The sequence below is a fragment of the Cetorhinus maximus genome, chromosome 14 (assembly GCF_964194155.1).
Source record: "Cetorhinus maximus chromosome 14, sCetMax3.hap1.1, whole genome shotgun sequence".
NCBI classification, from domain to species: Eukaryota; Metazoa; Chordata; class Chondrichthyes; order Lamniformes; family Cetorhinidae; genus Cetorhinus; species Cetorhinus maximus.
The window spans coordinates 110,237,918-110,260,400 of NC_135892.1; the positions used below are offsets into that span (position 1 = coordinate 110,237,918).

A 22,483-nucleotide genomic window follows, 5' to 3' on the forward strand; every position below is an offset into this window, starting at 1 on the left:
TGTTACTCAGTGATATGTCTTACAGTTGGGTTTGAGCGTGGGCTGAACATGTGACAGAGCAATGGTAAGAGGAACTAATAAATAGACATTGAATGTTGTTCCTGATGTTTGTGGTGATGATGCCCACAGGGCATCCATTGCTTCTCATTTAATCAGCCGCAAACTCCCGAGACATCTGTTGGATGATAACACAGAAACACCGATTAACATGTGTTTTGATATATTCAACAACAATTTAATTGATGTGTGCTTGATTTATTGCTCTCTCAAACTTGCTGTAAAAATTGATGCAATAATTGGAGTGAAATGGAAAGTTGGAGGATGGGAGAAAACAGAAAAAGGGACTGGAGTTTTCCCCCACTCCACATGATCATAAGAGATAGGAGCAGGTGGAGTGAATTTGACCCCTTGAGCCTGCTCCACCATTCAATAAGATCATGGCTGCACTTGGGACCTTAATTCCGCTTTCCTGCTTGCCTCCCGCAATCCCTAACTCCCTTGTAGACCAAGCATCTGTCTAATTCAACCTTGAATCTATTCAATGACCCAGCCTCCGTTCTTCTCTGGGGTAGAGGATTCCAAACATTAACGACCCCCTGAGGGAAGAAATTCCTCTTCAACTCCCATCTTAAATGGGAGGCCCCTTATTGTGTTCCCTGGTTCTAGATCCTTTATCAGGGGAACACCCTCACAGCACCTACCCTGTCCAAGGGGGTGATGGTGATGTAATGGTAATCCAGAGGCCCAGGCTTAATGGTCTGTAGACATGGGTTCAAATCCCACCATGACAGCCGGTGGAATTATAAAGTTAGTCTTGGTACTGGTGACCATGACAACTATTATTGGTTCACTAATGTCCTTAAGGAGGGAAAATCTGCCATCCTTACCTGTTCTGGCCTACATGTGACTCCAGACCCAACAGCAATGTGGTTGACTCCTAAAGGCCCTCTGAAATGGCTGAGCAAGCCACTCAGTTCAAGGGCAATTAGGAATGGGCAACAAATGCTGGCCTTGCCAGTGACACCCACATCCCACGAAAGAATATTTTTAAAAAGCCCCTTCAGAATCTTACCTATTTCAATAAGACCACCTCTCATTCTTCTAAACTGCAAAGAATATAGTCCCAGTCTGCTCAACCTTTCCCCATAAGACACCCTTTCAATCAACCTAGTGAACCTTTGCTGGACTGCCTCCAACGCAAGCGTATCCCTCCTGAAATAAGAAGGCCAAAACTGTGCCTAGTGCTCCAAGTGCGGTCTCACCAATGCCGTGCACAGTTATTGCCTGACTTCCCCATTTCTATGCTCCATTTCCCCTTGCAATTAAGGCCAACATTCCATTTGCCTTCCTCATTACTTGCTGTACCTGCATGTTAACTTTCTGTGGTTCTTGATGAGGAAGGTGACTTCCTGCTGGCATTGTTGCTGAGTCATCCACGTGGCCAATAGCCATGTGTGAGCCTTGATGGCGAATGTTAGCAAGCAGACTGTAGGTTGCATCACAGCTAAGCGTGGGGTTGAGGTGACAGATTGGCTGATTGAATGGCAAAATAGGCTTGAGGGGCTCGAATGGCCTCCTTCTGTTCCAGTCAGTCAGACTCTGTCCTTGCCTGATGCCCACATGCTCACCTTTCCAGAGTGGGAGGGTGTGGGGGTGGGATGGAGGGGGCTGCTGGACATTGATCAGGAGCAGGAAATACTCAGGATGTTTTTTGCTTTGTAACTCCCTGTTGCTGGATGCCACACCCTGGCTGAGATCAGCACAGACTCAGGATCCAACCTGGTCTGAACAGTTCAGTTACTGGCTTGATTACTTAGCTGCTACACCGAGCTTGGGGGAGAGGAGGATATGGGGCATGTGAATAAATGAATACTTAACTCATTCAGTGGGGTGCTGGTAGGAAGTGGGGCGGAGGGCTCCTGAGACTCCTTGAAGCGATGTTGTTGTATACCATCATGAATCGGGTTTGTTGTAGGTTAATGTGATGAGTTAACTATGGGATGATTTGCCCACTAACAGCAGGAAGCTTTAACAATACAGATTTGCAGGGGTCCCAGCTCCTGGCCCCAACTGTCCTCCAAGAAAACCGAAGCCCGTTGAACATATCTTGGCATCACTCTACCTTGCAAACGGAGCAGCGGACAAGAAACTCCAGGAGCCGATTGGGTATTATCTCCACACCTTTGAGGTACCCACTGAGACCCAGACCCAACATGCCCAGTGCTTTGAGGCCAGGGATACTTACACCGCACAGTGCTTCTATTGTCTTCACCAAGGCTGTGACCAAGAGGCCACATGGTGTTACAATGGCTTCGAAGGCATTGAAACAGCCGACCAATGCTGGACATGGAAGAACAACCAACAAGGAACCAAACCCCCCTGAACTGAATTCTGATTTCATTACTCAGTTAAAGAAGCCAACAAACCAATCCTGGGACTTGAGGGCTTCTGGCGAGAATTTGACTCATAATATAACCAAGGACGGTGAGCTTAACTCCAATTTTGGGATGTTGTCCAGTGACCTTGGAAGTCAAGATATATTAACTACTAAAGAAGGAGCTGATGCTGGATTGGGAACATTGTACAGTTTGGGGCCAAGTGCACTATCACCGAGTCAGCACGTTATTGGTGACAGGTCCTCTGGTCTATTAAAAATACTGGAAGTACAATTCCAAATGCCACCTTTAGTTTTGTCTCCAACTATTAGACCCACTCCAACAATGTCAGGGCACCAACTCAGTGCACAAACAACTGTTGTATCTCACGAACATTTATTATCTGGTTCATTCTGGATGGCCACCAGTAGTTCTGACCAGATGGAAAACTCACTAAGCACATTACATGTGCTTCTGAGCGATCGGTTCAACATAGAGGCTACAGCATCATCTCTTCATGACAATATTGAAACTCCTATGGATACCCATGACCTATCGTCACACACGTACCATTTTGATATTAAGGCTTCAAGCACTGCCTTGTCAAAGGACAATATCAATAACTTGTCCAGATGGTTATATTCATTACTTGTTCCAGGACAAGTTGGTTCTCATGATGCAAAGTCCATCGCTTCAAGTACAGCCTTTGATTGGGCCAACAGTGGTTTTACTCTCAGTCAACTGATAAACACTACAGGCTCAGTCCACTTAAACCACTTTAGCAAGGAATCTATTACATCAACACAAAGGCTGTTCGTCAGTACTGAAGAGTTACAAAACCAATTAAGGCAATCTGATGAGTTCATGTTGTTTCCAGGCCACTTTTCAGTAGGAGGGCAGGGAGATGACACAGCTATTTTAGTGCAAAGTACAGACATGGACTTTCTGGTTCTGTCAACTAAGTCGCTCAAGAACTTGAACCATTCTGATGTTTTAACATATGTTTCTTCACTTCCATCAATGCCAGATGGGACAAATATTCCTTCCACGCCTGAGAATTTCTGGGATAATTCTCTGACACCATTTACATCTGAACTCAGTGAAGGTGTCAACCATTCCCAGTACGACACAGAGACATTATCAATGGGAGCTCTTGAGTTCAGTATCCGTCGCTCCATTTCAGGTAATATGCAGCCAGTCGATATTAATACTATAGCGTTACAGACTGGTAAACAGACACAAATCGAGAGGAGCAGCACACAAGGACCAACGAGAACCTCTGAGTCACAAACAAGCTATTTATCTCCATTAAAAGTGGCTTCACCGAGTATAGACAGTCAGTGGACATTGTCTGCAGGAGAATCCAGCCCTCACCTCCTGCCTGTCAGTAGGAAGTCGACTGACAAAGACCATTACCACATCTCATTGACTGATATCACAATGCATATTACGCAAAGCCATCAACATGCATTTTTCATGATGGAAAGCGAATGGAGGACACTGGCTTCAGATGATACTGGATCATTGACCAAAGGTGAAGCTACTTCACTTCCGCCCTTGCATATCTCCACCGACTTAACCCCTGAAACTCTTCATTTGAAGAATGATTCCTCAGCAGTAGCTGATAACCTCAAGTCTTCATTGGAAACTTCAGTCATAAATGTGGGGACCACATGGACTGTTCCCTTGGACTGGATCCCAGTGGTGACTGACATGCTCCTGCCTGTATCTTTAGATGACTCTGCAACTGTAAGAAGTGAAAACACAAATTCTCTTCATTATGACGATCTTCCTGAATTGGAACAAGTTCCAGCCTTGACATCAAATTCATTACATATGTTTGTGAATGGTACATATTTTCCTAGTTTTTCACTGACAGTTCCAGAAGGATTTCAGAACCATTGGGGAATTGTTTCTCATATCATTAATAGTTCAACTGTGACTTCTGGCCCACACGCCCAAGAGAACTTTGTAACGTCCACTACACAAAGGGAAAAGAAAGTGCAACCTGATCATCAGTCGGCCGTGTTTTCTGCAGACAATACAAACACAAGGCATTCGTTGTTGGACCTTGTTTCAGAGAGCAGTGTGGCGCATGCTTTTGGGAGTCCTGGACTGAAGTGGGAACCATTTTCAAATTCCGATTTGGAAAGTTCTAAAGGAGTCCAGGCTGTGACCATAATGCCTGTACATTTGGGAGTGCAGTGGGCCTCGCTCAGTACACATGCCCAGTCGCTAACAACAACCCCGCAACTCGTGAATTCAGATGACATTTTTACAGAGACCGATCCTGAACACACGGCCGTCAGTGGCTTTGCACATCCACCAAAAGACCTCCCGACCAGAGCTTTAAGCATAACTTTAACAAGTCAAAAACGTGCAAGAACTTTGCAGTATCTTAAGCCAGAGCATTTTGCTGAAGAGCCAAACATTTATAATGAAGGGCTGCACTCTTCCCTATTCAGTATCTCAGCTCACGCAGTAGGTTTTACCTCAACATCTGTGGGAGCTCCGCAGCTAAGTGCTGGAACTCGAGAACTAATGCCCACATTGTCAATGGATTCCGCCCTGGGACTCTCTATTAGTGTACCTCCTACTCCATCGATCTGGGGCATTGTCATCAGCTCAGGGGCTGGCACTTACACCGAACAGCCACTACAGTCTTCTCTAGCCTCCACCACATTCCTCTCACATCTTGTGTCCAACTTTTCACCAGTTGCAGTAACACCCCCTCCAATTCCCTCCCATGATGTTCATGGACTAAGCGTAGCTCCCTCCACGAGCTTGGAGAGCAGGGAGCCATTCATCACCCCTGACAAAACCTCCGCACCCTTTCTCTGTGAAGAGGCTGATGGGACGGGCTGCCTGCATGGACCAATGTTTGCCAACCGTATGTCTTAAGAGCACCTGTAGAAACCCGTAGTAGTACCTGTCATCACAAATCACTGCCAGTAGTTGCCTCACCGTGTGTTGACGCTGGGGTTTTGAAGCCTTGAGCTGAACATGTAGATATAGCTAATAGCACAGGTGTATGATGTGAGGAGATGGCTGACTGTACTGAAGCTTGTTGTTTGTAGAACATTCCCATTTTGCACCTCGTAGTGTTAGCAGCGATGATTGAACCACGTTCTTAAGAAACATGCATCCAAAGCCAAACCAGTTAAGCAAAAATATGCAAGCCTTCACCCCCCCTTTAAAGATGGACATCAGGAGAGGCACAACACACTCTGCCGCAAAAAAGGGAACATTAATTCCATTACTATTTTCCTCCAGTGCAGAGGTACCAGAGCACAAATTGAAATTCTTCTTTCAGTGAATAACAGCCCGTTTGTCTCTGTGCTGAGCAACACATTCCTGCAGTTTTGTCCTGGGTTTATTGACTGCAGCGAAAACATTCATTTTTCATTGAAGGAAGAACTTCAAGGCGTGGTGACTGCTTTTCTTTATCGATCTGGCCGGCGCATGACATGCTCCACTTGAAGGGGAGGAACAAAAGTTGCCAATTTTTGCTTGGGTGCAGCTGAAGACTGTCCTGGCCTGTTCTGTGCCAAGGTGGAAGCGCGTTTACTGAGTGATGCACCACAGACGTGTTGAAACTGAGCAAAGCACAATTCTGAGTTTGTGCTGCTCAGATTCACAGAAATCCGAAATTCAGGCTTTAGGTTGATGCTCCCCTATGTTTAGCGTATTAACCCTTTGAGTCCGCTGGACATGTCTTGACACCAAATAATTAGTATGGAATGTACGTTTTCACTGATTTTAAATAGGGCGATTGAAGAACCGTGTCTAACACAAAGAGTTCTAACGATGAATACTGTCAGAATAATTGTACTGTAAGAGATTGAATTGAACCCTGCCACTAATTGCCTTTATTATTTCCTCAGAGGGTTAATTCCATGTCTACCTGTGCTTGATTTTCCCTGGAAAGTAGTGATGTTTTCTTTTGTCTTTTCCTCCCCCACGCCCCCCCCACCCCGAAACCCCAAAGGCTAATGCACCCCTCTGATTTTTAACTAACACCAGCACCTATTAGCAATGTGAAAGGCGCCATCTAGTGAGGACTGTGCAGACTGCCCCCCTCCCTCTCGCCTTCACAGTTGTCGCTTGACACTCATTCAGCTTTCTTTTCTCACACTGGTCAGGAGCCGGGATGTTTCCACATATTGACGAGCACGGAAGATCTAGTCGACAAATGCCATTTAATTGTTCCAATATTTAGAACTGGGCACTGACCTCTTTTTGTCCTCTTTTGACCAGTGAGCCTGGCTTTATAAACCGTTCAATGAAGTCTGCACATTTGTCACTTAAATAGCCCTTGGTCTGTAGTCCGTTGATTAATCTTATAATTACAGAATTTTGTGTATTACAGTAAAACACAAGAGAATCAAAAACGCACAACAGTGTGTTAATGTATTGATAACTTATGTGCGTTCTAACACATCAGATAATGGGACAAATTAAGAAAATGTTTTTGTTTTACGCTGTCTTCCTTCTGTTATATTATCTGTCCTTTATATGCCTTTTGCGTTCTCTCTCAAACATAGTGTGGGACCTACCTCAACCAGCACTCGAGCTCCAGCTATCCCCACAACTGGCTGCTGCCTCACGTACCCATTCTTTGCTGAATGATAGAACCATAAGACACAGGAGGAGGCCATTACAACTGTTCTAGCTCTTTGAAGGAGTTATCCAATTAATCTCACCCCCCCTCCTCTTTCCATATAGCCCTGCAAATGTCTTATTTTCAATCATATTTCCAATTCCCTTTTGAAAGCTGCTAATGACTCTACTCCCACCAACTTTTCAGATAATTCCAAATCGTAACAACTCATTGTGTAAAAAAAATATACTCCCCTCTTCTCTGCTCTGCTACTTGATCTAATTATCATAAATTTATATGTCCTGTGATTGATGAGCACTCTGCCAGTTTCTTCATATTTACTCTATGGAAACCCCTCATAGTTTTTAACTCTCTGTTAAATCTCCCCTTAACTTGCTCCGCTTAAGGGGGAACATTATCAAATTCTCCAGTCTCTCCAACTGAAGTCCCTCATTCCTGGTATCTCTGTGGTAGAACTGCTTCAAACAATCTATACAAAAAAATCTTTTAAGAAAAGAAATCCCACACTGGTGGCAAGGAGCCCTGAAACCCATAGTCCCAATGGGCCAAAGGGGACAAGGCAGGTCTCTACTCGGGACATGACCGGAGCTGCACTGGGTGGGGGTGGGGGATACTGAACAGGAAGTTGTAGCATCTTCTGCTGGATGAGGCGGGGGCTTATCAAGTCTAGCCAGGGGCACGCTGGCAGAGCAGGAGTTGGCTTCGTTCCTGCTTTAGTCCCAGTAGATGGAAAGACACATGGTTGGGTGGTCATGAATTGGTTGTAGTGAACCCCAAACTCAAATTTGGGCTCCAATGGTGTGGAGCCTTGTGTGTCTGGGCAGCTATATTATAAAATTTACCCCATAAACCCACAGCAAAGCAGCTTGTTCCAAATTTCTGGACTCATGGCAAACGCATTGGGTAGAATTTCTTTTCCCTGCTTGAGGAGGGGGATTGAAGTGAATTTGCTATTATTACTTCCCTCGTTTATGCACTGCAGCTAAACCAGTTCCTCCCTTATTTCTCCTGAACCCCCAAATAAAATGACCCGATTTCTTAAAACTGTTCACCAACAAAGTGATGGTGTCACTGACTCCACAGCGTTTACGCTCTCCCAGGCCGATGCGGGCAAAGTTAAGCAGTGCCAGAGTTAGGATATGCAGGTGCTGAGCAGAGTGCCGGGCCATAGGGTGAGCAGTGGACCACCATGACCGTCAGACATTTCTTCCGGCTGGTGGAGATCTGTGCTGAGGAGCGTGGTTGGCCCACGGCTGCGGGGGCTGTGTGGGGTTGTCACGTTTCCAAACAGTTTTTGCGGGGAGTGAAGATGGCATCTGTCCCTCTAGGCCCTTTTTATGTGGCATCAGCCCGCACGTGCCCGGATGAAGATTTCCTCCGTTCGCTATCTCCACTCAGGTTGGCAACAGGCTCTGAATGCGTGTCCCCGTTGTGGCTATTTTCGGTACCTAAAGGAAGTCTTGCGATTTGAGGTGGTGGGTGGGGCGGGGAGAGGGGTAGCACATATTGTAACTCTGCACTGTTCTCACCACACAGGGGGACTTTTATACTGGACGCAGTTCACAGTCCACGACCTGAACGGGAATATGAACACAGCAGCTCTGGAGCGAAGAGTATCAGCCTGGGTAGGTCTTTGCCTTTTCCTGGTTCCATCAATATCACTGACTTACTCCCATGAATGTACCTCAGTCATACCCTCAGCTACAGGGCCCCTCCCCCCTCACCCGCCACCACTCAGCTGGTTAAGGCAGAGAGAAACTAAGCTGAAATAAGCTCCACTTTGGGCTGGAGCGGTTAGTAGGGTGACAAGGGTTCTTTGTCCTTTAGTTTTTCCCTAGGATGTGGACGTCACTGGCAAGGCCAGCCTTTGTTGCCCATGTGACTTGCCTGGCCATTTCAGAGAGGCAGTTAAGAGTCAGCCACATTGCTGTGGGTCTGCAGGCACGCGTAGGCCAGACCAGACGAGGAAGGCAGAGTTCCTTCCCTAAAGGGCATTTATGAACCAGATGGGTTTCTAAACAACAGAAAGTGATAGTTGTCATGGTTACCATCACTGAGACTAGCTTTATGTTGCATATTTTGTGAATTGAATTTAAATTCCACCAGCTGTCACAGTGGGGTTTGAACCCACGCATCAGCTTGGGCCTCTGGGATATTAGTTCAGTAACACCCCACCCTTCCCTTCCCCTCCCTTCCACTCCCTTCCCCTCCCCTCCCTTCCTCTCCCCTCCCCTCCTCTCCCCACCCCTCCCCTGTTGCAGTTGACTTATTCAGGAGGGCTTCCCCATGTGATCCAGGGACACTTAACTGTAGGGGATAGCAAATAATCTTCATTGAATGGTTCCTCTCTTGTGATTGATCGCTTATCCTCACACGGCCTAACCCTCATCCAACTTAACAATATATATTATCTAAGAAAATATGGGACCATGTCCTGTACAGGGAGTCCAGATAGACGCTATGGCTTGGCTGTTTTGACATGTTTCTCTTTGGCACTATTGCTTGTCTGAGCAAAGGATGTAAAGTACACGTTTATGTGGTTGTGCCCCCTGTAGCTCTGTTAATGGATCAACCTGTGCACTGATTTGCTTTTTTTTTCACTGATGTTTCAGCTCACTGAGTCCTTTCAGAACTGGAATTATTCTGTGTATGTGGAAAGTGTCAGGTGAGGAGATGGACACTTGGTAAATAAAACCAAAGGTTAAAATTGTGCGTAAAGATTCGGTTAAGATTGTGGGTTGATGCCTCCTGTTAACACGAGAGCACAACAAATGGGAGCAGGGGTAGACCACATGGCCCATCGAACCTGCGCCGCCATTTAATACGATCATAGCTGATCCTGGGCTTCAACTCCACTCTCCCACCCATTCCCCATTTCCTTTGATTCCCTGAGACCCCGAAAAATCTGTCTATCCCAGCCTTCAATGTAGTCGACGATGGAGCATCCACAACCCTTTGGGATAGAGAATTCCAACGATTCACAATCTTTTGACTGAAGTAATTTCTCCTCATCTAAATCCTAAATGACTGACCCCTTATCCTGTGCCCCCAAACGATGGTGGAGGAATTTCACTGGGTGCCTTTGTTACTGCTACTGCACAGTGTGATGCAGGAGTTCTTACTGAGCCCTTGACTCAAAACGTTCCCCTAATTTGGTAGTAATTGGCACCGAATTACACTGTTACATTGATGCAGAGTGAGGTGTTCTTCTAGGCCTGGCACTGGATGCCTGGATTGAAAAAATGCTCCATTACCCAGTGCTAACATCCCTCAGCTTCATGATAAAAGTGAAGTGGTATAAAAATGATATAAACAGAAGCAGGGCCATTTGCGTTCCAGTGAAAGATTCACTGGTCATTTTTGAAATATTTTCCTTACCTTTTTGCCATTGTTATAGTGAGAGGAGTGGGAGGTCTTGTGACGCACTGGTAATGTCCCTACCTCTGGGAAGGTCTGTTCCTAATGTGGCCAGACATGTTGATTATCAGCCTGTAAATCCTTCCAATGCGTCAGATGGCAGGCGGTAGGAGTGGGAGAGTTCTCTGGTGAGCCGTACTGCAGAAGGCAATGGCAAACCACTGCAGCACTTTGCCAAGTATAATCATGGACCAACCCAATGGAAGCCCATGGTCACTAATGCCCTCTCATGGCATGGTGCGTGATGGAGGAGGACGAGGATGGTGAAGGAGATGCAGCTGCCTCTGTAACTTGGAAGTTAGGAAATACTGGGGTCAGGTGGTGGCTGGTTTCCTGGACATGGTTAGTGGAGTGTTTATGATATTCAGCTAATCACCTTAGATATTGGGAACTGGCAGGAAAGTGGAATTGAGGCCAATATTAGATCAGCCATGATCTTATTGAACAGCAGAGCAGGCTTGAGGGGCCAAATGGTCTACACCTGCTTTCGTTCTAATGAGTTCAAATCTCACAATGGAGACACTGATTTCAATAAATTTGCTAGTTTGCGGGATTGGCACTAAAGTTTCTGAATTGTTGTAGAAAACCCAACCGTCTATTTCTTTCTGGTACATTCTGCTCAATAGTTTTTTTTTCCACAAACCAGAATTATTTTCTGTCTATTTATTTGTTTTCTGGTTAGGATTTATGAAAGCAACAATACTTCAGTGCACCGGATGTCCAGATCAATTGAAAGCACAAGGTAAGAAATCAATATTTTCGATCTCCCCTTTTAGATTGCTCCTTTTTTAAAAAATTATTTCACGGGATGTGGGCTTCGCTGGCTGGGCCAGCATTTATGGCCCATCCCTAGTTGCCCTTGAGAAGGTGGTGGTGAGCTGCCTTCTTGAACCGCTGCTATCCATGTGGTGTAGCAGTGCTGGTAGGGAGGGAGCTCCAGGATTTTGACCCAGTGACAGTGACGGGTGACAGGCGAACAACCCTGTTCATAATAGAACAAGTCACAACGCAGGCATTTTTGCAGATGCAAACGTGCTGCATGGCCGGGGTCACTGTGTCAATTAATTGCTTGTTATTGTAGCGTGGATACGTGACCAGTATTCCAGATGGTTGGAATAATATTCCAGAGAACAAGAGTTCAAATCCCAAGACAGGCAGTTTGAAGATTTGAATTCCCAGTTTAAAAAAATCAGACAATAAATATCTGACATCAGTAAATATGACTTCCAAACCTGTTGAACTGTCATGAAATCCCAACTGGGCCATTAATGTCCTTGAGGGAAGAAAACCTGTCGTCCATATCCAGTCTGGCTTACACGTGACACAAGTCCCCACATGGTCAACTCGAGACCATCCTCTGAAGCCGCTCAGTTGTCATGTCTCAGGAAATTCAGACACATTCTAACCCAAGTCGTAAAGCATCTCCATTTCACATGTGTTATTTCTTCCTCAGCTATGACTGCTTGGCCATTCTGTATTACAATATCACCAAAAATATTTACCTAGAAGAGAGGATAGTCCAAGAGAGACTGAGAAACACATCTTCAGTCATCGGAAATAACCTTTCCATTGACTCCATTCAGGTTCAGCCAGTAGGTAAGTGACAATCACTTTGAAATAACCTGGTTATTGGTTTCTTGCGAAAAAATAGCCAGCACAGACGCGATGGGCTGAATGGTTTCCTTCTGTCAGGAAAGTTTTTTAATTCATTTATGCGATATGGGAGTTGCAGGCTAGGCCAGCATTTGTTGCCCATCCCCAATTGCATTTGAGAAGGTGGGGGTGAGCTGCCTTCTTGAACTGCTGCAGTCCATGTGGTGTAGGTACACCCACAGTGCTGTTAGGAAGGGAGTTCCAGGATTTTGACCCAGCAACAGTGAAGGAACGGTGATATATTTCCAAGTCAGGATGGTGAGTGGCTTGGAGGGGAACTTCCAGGTAATGGTGTTCCCATGTGCCTGCTGCCCTTGTCCTTCTAGAAAGTAGTGGTCGTGGGTTTGGAAGGTGCTATCAAAGCAGCCTTGGTGAGTTCTTGCAGTGCATCTTGTAGACGGTACACACTGCTGCTACTGTGCCTGGATGGCGGAGGGAGTGAATGTTTAAGGTGGTGGACGGGGTGCCGGTCAAGTGGGCTGCTTTGTCCTGGATGGTGTCAAGCTTCTTGAGTGTTGTTGGAGCTGCACTCATCCAGGCAAGAGGAGAATATTCTGCCATACTCCTGACTTGTGCCTTGTAGATGGTGAACAGGCTTTGGGAAGTCAGGAGGTGAGTTACTTGTCACAAGATTCCTAGCCTCTGACCTGCTCTTTTAGTCACAGTATTTATATGGCTAGTCCAGTTCAGTTTCTGGTCAATGGTAACCCCCAGGACGTTGAACAGGCTGGGGTTCTTTTCTCCCACGAGATGATCCAATGGGTAATGAAGGGGTTTGATAGGGTAGACATAGATAAGATGTAAATTAATCCAATAAGCAATTTAGGAGAAACATTTTCACCCAGAGAGTGGTGAGAATGTGGAACTCGCTCCAAAGGGAGTTGTGTGGGCAAATAACACAGGTGCATTTGAAGGGAAGCTACAAACATAGATAGTTATGATGATAGGATGAGGTGAAGATGGTGGAGATGAAGAGTGGTGTGAGGGAGGGATGATAGCAGGATGAGAAGAAGAGCAGTGGGATGTGGAACAGAAACACTGAGACAGACCAGTGGGGCTGAATGGACTGTTTCTGTGTATAATACATTCTGTGACAATGGTGATCAGATTTATTGTCAGTCTCAATACCAGTCTTCATTAGTTCTTCCTAAATTTTTAGGGGTTAATTGTTCTGCAGAATCCTTGGAGTTATTTTTGATTGTTTCTCCAGGATTCAGTAGATTTCCCTCCAAAATTATGACAGATGATTCGCCTATATCCCTCCCTCTGTGTGAATTCAATTCTTTAATCTAAGATTATTGTTGACCTCACTGTGTGAAGATGTTAATGAATCCCTCGCTGAAGCGAGTTAAATGTACAGTCAGCTCCAAACCTTATCAGAATGAATCAATCTGAATCTGAGCTCCAATCCCTCATAGAATGAAACAATCCCAGTTCCAAACCTCAACAGGATAAAGTCTTCCCCAATTCAGTTTCCAGACACTAACAGAATGAATCATTTCCAATAGCTGTGGTTGCAGCCCATAACAAAAATCAAATCAGTTTCAAACCCAGATCCAACCTGAATCTACTTCTGAACCTTAACAGGACAGATTCAATGCTAATTCCAGAGAGTAGGCATAAATGGGCCTTTTTCTGGTTAGCAAGATGTATTGAGTGGTGTGCCGCAGGGATCAGTGCTGTGACCTCAACTGTTTACAATTTATATAAATGACTTGGATGAAGGGACTGAAGATATTGTTGCTAAATTTGCTGATGACACAAAGGTAGATAGGGAAGTAAGATGTGAAGAGGACATATGAAGGCTACAGAGGGATATAGATAGGTTGTGAGTGGGCAAAGATCTGCCAAATGGAGTATAATGTGGGAAAATATGAAATTGTTCATTTTGGCATGAAGAATAAAGGAGAAGCATATTATCTAACTGGTGAGAGATTGCAGAGCTCTGAGATTTAGAGAAATCTGGATGTCCTAGTGCATGAATCACAAAAGGTTAGTATGTAGGTGCAGCAAATAATTAGGAAGGCTAATAAAATGTTATTGTTTATTATTAGGGTAATTGAATACAAAAGTAGGGAGGCTATGCTTCAGTTATATAGGGCATTGGTGAGATCACATCTGGAGTACTATGTACAGTACTGGTCTCCTTATTTAAGGAAGGATGTAAATGCATTAGAAGCAGTTCAGAGAAGGTTTACTAGACCAATACCTGGAATGGGCGGGTTGTCTTATGAGGAAAGATTAGACAGGCTAGACTTATATGCGCTGGAGTTTAGAAGAGTTAGAGGCAACTTAATTGAAACATGTAAGATCCTGAGGGGTCTTGACGAGGTGGATGTAGAGAGGATGTTTCCTCTTGTGTGAGAATCTAGAACTAGGAGTCACTGTTTAAAAATAGGAGGTCACCCAGTTAAGACAGAGATTAGGAGAACATTTTTCTCTGAGGGTCATGAGTCTTTGGAACTCTCTGCCTCAAAAGGCAGTGGAAGCAGAGTCTTTGAATATTTTTAAGGCAGAGGTAGATAGATTTTTGGTAAGCAGGGAGGTGAAAGGTTATCGCTAGTAGACAGGAACGTGCAGTTGAGGTTACATTCAGATCAGCCATGATCTTATTGAATGGTGGAACAGGCTCAAGAGTCCGAGTGGCCTAGTCCTGCTCCTAATTCATATGGTTGTATATTCATATATTTGTATGAACCTCATAAAATAGAATCATGCCCAATCCCAGTCTCCAGAAAGAATTAAATGGATCCCTGAGATAGGTTTGATAGTGTAGTTGTGCACTGAGTCCACATTTTGTATATTACAAAAGACATAGAAGCACTTGAGAAAGTGCAGAAGGATTTATAAGGATGATACCAGAACTCTGAGGTTGCCAATATTAGGAACGATCGAATGGCCTGGCACTTTGAGAAAAAGAAAACTGAAGAGTGACCTGACCGAAGTCTCTATATCTATATTATCACTTTTCATAATTTTAGAGATGTTTTCATGGTGGGAGCGGGGCTGGTGTGGGGAGAGGTCCAACAATAGGGGCTATAAATACAAAATAGTCATGAGTGAATCAAATAGGGAAGTGGTTAGAATGCAGAGCGCTCCACCACAAGTGTAGCTGAGACCAATAACACAGATGCATTTAAGGAGAAGCTAGATAAACATATGAGGGAGAGGGGACTGGAATATTTTGGTGTTGGGGTGAGATGAAGAATGTTGGGAAGAGGCTTGTGTGGAGCATAAACATCAGCATGGACCATTTGGACTCAATAGCCTGTTTCTGTGCTGTAAAGTTTGATGTAACGCTCATTCTATGTGACATAGCTGCCTGCTATTTTCACATGTGCTTTGGAAGTTCTCATTTGTATTGGGCCAGGACGCAGCTATGTATGGATTCCAAGCTACACTCAGGGCTAAATGGAGAGCAAGGGTAAAATCAAAATCTCATTAGGTTGTGTTGATCCATCACATTGTCTCAAGTCTAAAGATCAGTCTGATGAAGTAGTATTGCATGGTCCTATCCAGTGATATTGCTGACATGGGAACATAGGAACAGAATTATTCAGCCCCTTTAAACATGTTCTATCATTCATTTAGATCATACCTGACCTGTACCTCAACTCCAATTACCTACCTTTGTCTCATACCCCTTGATGCCAATTACTTAATGACAATCTATCAGTCTCAGTTTTGAGAATTTCATTTGATTCAGTCCATACGGGATTATCAGAAACAGTCCTAGATTTCCACTACTTCCTGTGTGGAAAAAGTACTCCTGGTTTCATTTCGAAATGACCTAACTCTCATTTTAAGTTTGTGTACTTTTGTTTAGGATTCTCTCACAGAGGAAAAGGCTCCTATTTATTTAAACATCTAATCTCTTTATCATTTTAAACACCTCGATCAGATCATCTCTCAACTTCTAAAATCAAGGGAATACAAGCCAAGATTATGCAAACTGTCTCCATAATTTAAGTTCTGATTTAATTCTGCACTGCTTCCCCTACAAGGTCAGCGTATCTTCGTGATTCAGTGCCCAACACTGAATGCCCCGGTGGGGGTTCTGACCAAGGCTCTCTACATATTAGGGGGAGATGGTGGTGTAGCGGTAATGTCATTCGGTTAGTAATCCTGAGACCCAGGCTCTGGGGGATGTGGATTCAAACCCCACCATAGTAGCTGGTGGAATTTTAAATTCAATTAATAACTCTGGAATATAAAGCTAGAAGAAAGAATGGTGACCATGACAACTATCATTGATATAAAAACCCATCTGGTTCACTAATTCCCTTTAGGGAAGGAAATCTGCCATGCTTACCTGGTCTGGCCTACATGTGACCCCAGGCCCACAGCAATGTGGTTGACCCTTAACTGCCCTCTGACATGGCTTGGCAAGCCACTCAGTTCAAGGGCAATTAGGGATGGGCAACAAATGCTGGCCCTGCCAGCGACACCCACATCCCATGAAAGAATAAAGAAAAATACAAGTGAAACATAGCTTCCTCAGTTTTGGAATCCCAATCTCCTTGAGATAAATGTTGCAATAACCTTCTTGAGGAATTTTTAAACCACTTTTAATGATCTGTGCACATGGACACACAAATTCCTTTGCTTTACCACAAACCTCGCTTCCTTCTTTTAATGCTGTTAACCGTTGATTTCCCTCTGTGTTGGATATAAGTCTCAGTATCCTTTATCCACTAGTGAACTGCTCAATGGAAGAAATGCCGACTCAATACATTTGGAAAGAGACCAGGCCAAGGAGCACCCAAAGTCTGCCATGCCTATCAAATCAAGGACAATATGCGAGCAGAAAATGGTAATGTCTATTAGATTCTTTATGCCATTATTGTACCTGTTTAAAAAAGAGGCTATATTAGGGGTATGTGTGGTGTAGAGGATTTCAGCATTGTCACTTCATCTCAACCCAAACTGATGAGTTGGAATTCCCAGTCTATCTAGAGTTGCCAGCCCTCAAGGCTTGCCTTGGAGTCTCCAGGAATTAGGAATTTTAGTCTAATTCCCGTAAGAACATAAGAATTAGGAGCAGGGGTAGTAGGCCCTTTGGCCCGTCAAGCCTGCTCCACCATTCAACACGATCTGATCTTCTACCTCAACTTCACCTCCTCACACGATAACCCTTAATTCCCTTAGTGCTCAAAAATCTATTGAGCTCTGTCTTGAATATACTCAAAGGCTGAGCATCCACAGCTCTCTCCGGTTGAGAATTCCAAAGCTTCACCGCCCTCTGAGTGAAGAAACTTCTCTTCATCTCAGTCTTAAATGGCCGACCCCTTATTCCGAGATTGATCTCAAGTTCTAGGTTTCCCAGCCTGGGGAGACATCCTCCCAGCATCTACTCTGTCCACCCCCTTGAGTATATATATATATATATATATATATATACATATACATATATATAGTTTTTAAAATTTCTTTGAGCACTTTAGTAGTCATAAAAATGTTGGACATTGGGAAAAGAAAGGGAGTTTGACTGGCAGTGAAGAATAATCCAATTGCGTAATGAAGTGTCCATTTTATTTCGGATTGGCTGACGTCAGGATAGTGAGTATGTCGGGCGAGTAGTAGTGGGAGTGTGGGGGGAGGGTGGAGCAGTTTGTGGTAGGAGGTCATGTGATGTCACGTTGCCCAGGGAGCAGTGGAGGCAGGGCCAATGAATATTTTTGAGGCAGCGGTAGATAGATTTTTTTTTTTACTAACAAGGGAGTCAAAGGTTATCGGGGCAGGCTCAAGGGGCTGAATGGCCTACTCCTGTTCCTAACTGGTGGGTTCACATGTTCCAAATATGACCAATTAGAGTTGGCTCCCCTACTGGAGGCTGAATGGTGATCAGGTGCAATGCAAAGGAAAATCTATCCCCGTATCTCCATAAGTGGAGTTGGGAAAAGTTGATGCTTCATTCCAGGCTTTCCTTCCAGAATTTTGGAATCTCACCGGAGGCCCAGAATTTCCTGCCAGCAGCTGATGTGCCAGTTTGCCAACATGGTGCCACCTCCAGGCCACTTTTAAGGAGGTTGGGTTAGGGGAAAGATGAATCCCTGCCCATGAGCAGTGGGCCGCCAATTGAGACCATTATTGGGGCCTATTAAGCCCCCTCTCCTGTACCAAATGGAAGCTTTCCAGTTGGCATGTGGGGCCCTGCAATGGCTAAAACATAACCTGAGACAGGAGGTAGCCTCCCTCCACAAATGGCAGCTGTGGCCATTCTTAATTACAAATATTTTAAAATTGCTGAGAAAGCACCTCCATCTTGAAGCGCGCTCTCTGTCTCCCTTACCTACATCAGCAGGCTGCAGCTCCACCAGGCAATAGGCCTCCTTTTGCCCTGCCAGCACTGGGAGCCTGCCTACCTGCTGCGCACAACTGGACATTGAGTGTGCCTTCTGACCACGCATTTGCCAATGCGCCAAAAATCGTGTTGGGCGTGCTATTCCCACGCCACGCAGGGTTGGGACCCCGAAATGACCCCGACCCCAAAACAAAAGTCCTGCCCATGGTTTCAAAAATTCACACCCTGTCTTCAAGTGTGTAATATTGGCCTTGAGACAGCAGTTCCTCCCTTTCACTTACAGGTCATCCATCGATATTACCCAGTAACTCGAAAGCCTAAACAGCCATAGCTTGTTCCGCTGCTACGTGACCAGAGGAACGTGGAAACATAGCAAGCTTAAGGCACAGGAGGAGACCATTCAGCCCCTCGTGCCTGTGCTAAGTGCCAAGGCTCATGGGTAAAGCCTTGCCTTCTCTAGCAAAACATTGATTTTTTTTTTTCAAAACCGTGATATATATTTAACAAATAATCATATTGATATAGCACATTATTGAAGTGCTGCAAAATGCCAACATACATAAAAAGGAAGGGTATCCCTGCTCATTCAGCCTGAAAGATCTCTCAGTCTCCAGCTCTTGGTTCTGTGACTCCACAGTTCCTGCGTTCCTGACTGTGCTGATGAGCAAGTGTTGAACAGTTCTCCTGTGAAAAGCCTCCTAACATTTTGGCATCAAACCCCTTAGTTTTGGAAAAGGTGGCCAAGGTTAATGCAGTAACTGTTAATATATAGGTGTGCAAAAGGTGACAGAATTTTGCTCTCCCAATGCTGACTCAAAGATACAATTGGTAAAATAGGAACAGGAGGAGACTAGTCAGCCCATCAAGCCTGTTCAATTAGATCATGGCTGAACTCCATCTTCCTGCCTTGGTTCCATAACCCTTAATACCCTGTTTTTGTCTTTATTTATTCGCTTATGGGATGTGGGCATCGCTGACAAGGCCAGCATTGATTGCCCGTCCCTAATTGCCCTTGAGAAGGTGGTGGTGAGCTGTCTTCTTGAACGGCTGCAGTCCATGTGCTTTAGGTACACCCACAGTGCTGTTAGGGAGGGAGTTCCAGGATTTTGACCCAGCGACAGTGAAGGAACGGCCGATATATTTCCAAGTCAGGATGATGTGTCACCTGGAGGGGAACTTGCAGGTGGTGGTATTCCCATGTGTCTGCTGCCCTTGTCCTTCTCGATGGGAGAGGCAGTGGGTTTGGAAGGTGCGGTCGAAGGTGAAGTTGCTGCCTAGCTAAGAAAAATCTATCAACCTCATGTTTGAAATTTTCAATAAATCCCCCATCCTCACCAGCTTTCCTGAGGAGAGTGTCTCAGATTTCCACTACCCAATTACTTCCTGACATCAGCTTGAATAGCAATGATTCTAATTTTAAGGTTGTACCCCCTTTTGTTCTAGACATCCCTCATCAGAAGAAATAGCTTCTCTTTACCTGTCCTATCAAATCCTTTGACCCCCCCCCACCCTTAAAAGTCTCAGTTAGATCACTCCTTGCAAGGAAGTACAAGTGAACCTATCATTCTAATTTAACCCTTTTAGCTCTGGTATCATTCTAGTGAATTTGCACTGCACCCCAATGAAGACCAGTATATCCCTCCAGAGATACAGTGCCCAGAGCTGAACACTGGGACTCCAGATTCAATCTAACTACAGTTTTATATAAGTATAAATTAGCTTCCACCCCTCTGTACTCCCGCCCCTTGAGATGAAGACGAACATTCCGTTAACCTTTTCAATTTATTGTTTGTACTTGTTCGCTAATTCTTAGTGATTGTCTACGTGCAATAATATGTTTTTATTTGTTTGTTCAGTGTTTTAAACATGCAGAACTACACATCTTACTGGGAGGCACCTGACCTGAGAAACTGCTCTGTGGTACCGACTCCCAGCACAAACAGCAGCGACTTAGAAAACATTCCGGTAGTATCTGCAGGTAATTGCCATCGGAGTCACTGGCTACTCTGCTTCCTCAAGGAAGGATCAGTCTGCTTCGGAGAATTAAGGGGCAGAAAGATCCCAGGGTGGATTGTTGACCTGTGGTATGCCCGGTGTTCAGATGAATCCAAAATTGTGTTAGGGATGAGAAAACATATCACCCTGGGTTCCTGCTCCTGATTGCTGTCCGGGGACTACCACTAGGGAGGGCAGGAGGACAGGTTCAGCCCATACTATGATGCTCCCACAGTTGAATGGCCTTCAGATACACACTGTTGCTTTCCATCTGGGTGGTATCTGAGGATTCCCAGCATTGTGAAAGCATGCATGTCAAGGGGGAGAAGGGAGGATAAAACTAGGCCCAGAACAATAATGGCTACCGTTCTTAAAAACAAACATCATTGGACACTCCATTGTCCACCAATCATATCCCACCATTCACCACCAATCTCCATTAGCCACAAAGCTGCATTATACTGAAGAACGAATTCGCTCCACAATGGTGCTGATGATATTTCTATTATCTAGAGATATATTGTACACATATTCTACTTGAAGTACATACAAGTACTACATCAATGCACACACAATGTTATACATATTGTCTTATGAGTGTGCATGGATGAAGTGCTCACGTGCATAAATTTCCTGTAGATATGCAGATATAGCTACGCACACATTGTTGCATAGGTCCAGGTGCATCTGAGCTCTATTTCGACTGACCTCCGATGATGCTGCATTGACCAATGACCCTGCATTGACCTTCCGGTGAATGCTGCTCTGCTAGAATTTCTCTTCACCTCTTTCTTGTAACTTCCCGCAGACAACGCGGCCGAGGTAGCCAATCAGCTTCTCGATTTCACCGCGGACAAGAATCTCACCCGGGAGCAAGTGGACAAACTGGTGGAAACGCTGAAGCAGATTGTCATCGTCTCAGAGATCAACTCCACCTTGGCATCGACGGTGCTGACGGTCCTGTCCAATATCCTTTCGAGCTCCGACACAGCGCTGGCTACGTCTTCCCAAGTGTGAGTACCCCTCGGCTGGACCTGCAGTCGTACTGGTAAAAGCAAAATACCTGCGGATGCTGGAAATCTGAAACAAAAACAAAAATAGCTGGAAAAACTCAGCAGGCCCGACAGCATCTCTGCTTTAACTGTGTTCCTCTCCGCAGATACTGAGTTTTTCCGGCTATTTGTATCTTTGCTGCTGTTGTTCTGTTTGTGAATGCGCTTGCTTCTCTGCTGATTGATAACAAATAGGAACATGTGGCATAATAGCATGCTCAGCAAACTCCATTGTTATCTCTGTCTAACCTTTCCTATTGTGGATTTTCTTTTCTTTATTCTTTCATGGGATGTGGGCGTCGCTGGCAGGGCCAGCGTTTGTTGCCCATCCCTAGTTGCCCTTGAACTGAGTGGCTTGCTAGACCATTTCAGAGGGCAGTCAACCACATTGCTGTGGGTCTGGAGCCACATGTAGGCCAGACCAGGTAAGGATGGCAGATTTCCTCCCCTAAAGGACATTAGTGAATTAGTAGTTTCACGGTCACAATTTCTGAGACTAAGTTTGTAGCTTAAATTCCAAATGTATTTAATTAATTGAATTTAAATTCTCCCAGCTGCAGTGGTGGGGTTTGAACTGAAGCCTCTGGATCATTTGTCCAGGGTCCCTGATCCAGCTATGTTACCATCCCCACATTCATCCTGTTTGGGGTGCAAGTTCATTACAGTCCAACGTGACCCCCCCCCACCCCCAGGGTATTTAATACAGACAGGATTTTTTATTACTTGTTGAGATTGGAATAAGGTAATCACAGCCGCGAGTCCTCATCCGATCTCTCGCTCAAACTCTTTCCAGCAGGGATTGGCAGTGAGATTCCACAGCTAATTTTTCAATGTCAATGCCTGTACCATTACAGAAGTTATCTCAGGCATTGGACCTTCCTGGCTTGATTTCGGACTGAGCAGTGTATTGACAACCAGGGGCCTTTTCAACCGCTCAATGGGTCACGTCCCAGTGGTAGACGCTAAAGAAAGAGCTTGCATTTATATAGCACCTTTCACATCCCCAGGACATCCCAGTGAAGTACTTGCAGTCAATGTAGTCACGATTGTAATGTAATGGGGAGGC

At 44.9% G+C, this 22,483-nt stretch overlaps 1 protein-coding gene across 1 annotated transcript in view; it reads left to right on the top strand.

Annotated features, from left to right (window-relative positions):
- Positions 1–22,483, top strand: part of adgrg6 (adhesion G protein-coupled receptor G6) — a 121,455-nt gene that overhangs the window by 67,148 nt on the left and 31,824 nt on the right. Inside the window, exons 14-20 of the mRNA XM_078557478.1 lie at positions 8,533–8,621; positions 9,609–9,661; positions 11,096–11,155; positions 11,867–12,009; positions 16,765–16,879; positions 20,227–20,348; positions 21,174–21,378. Of these exons, the coding sequence (XP_078413604.1) occupies positions 8,533–8,621; positions 9,609–9,661; positions 11,096–11,155; positions 11,867–12,009; positions 16,765–16,879; positions 20,227–20,348; positions 21,174–21,378 (787 nt within the window). The remainder of the gene's footprint in view (positions 1–8,532; positions 8,622–9,608; positions 9,662–11,095; positions 11,156–11,866; positions 12,010–16,764; positions 16,880–20,226; positions 20,349–21,173; positions 21,379–22,483) is intronic.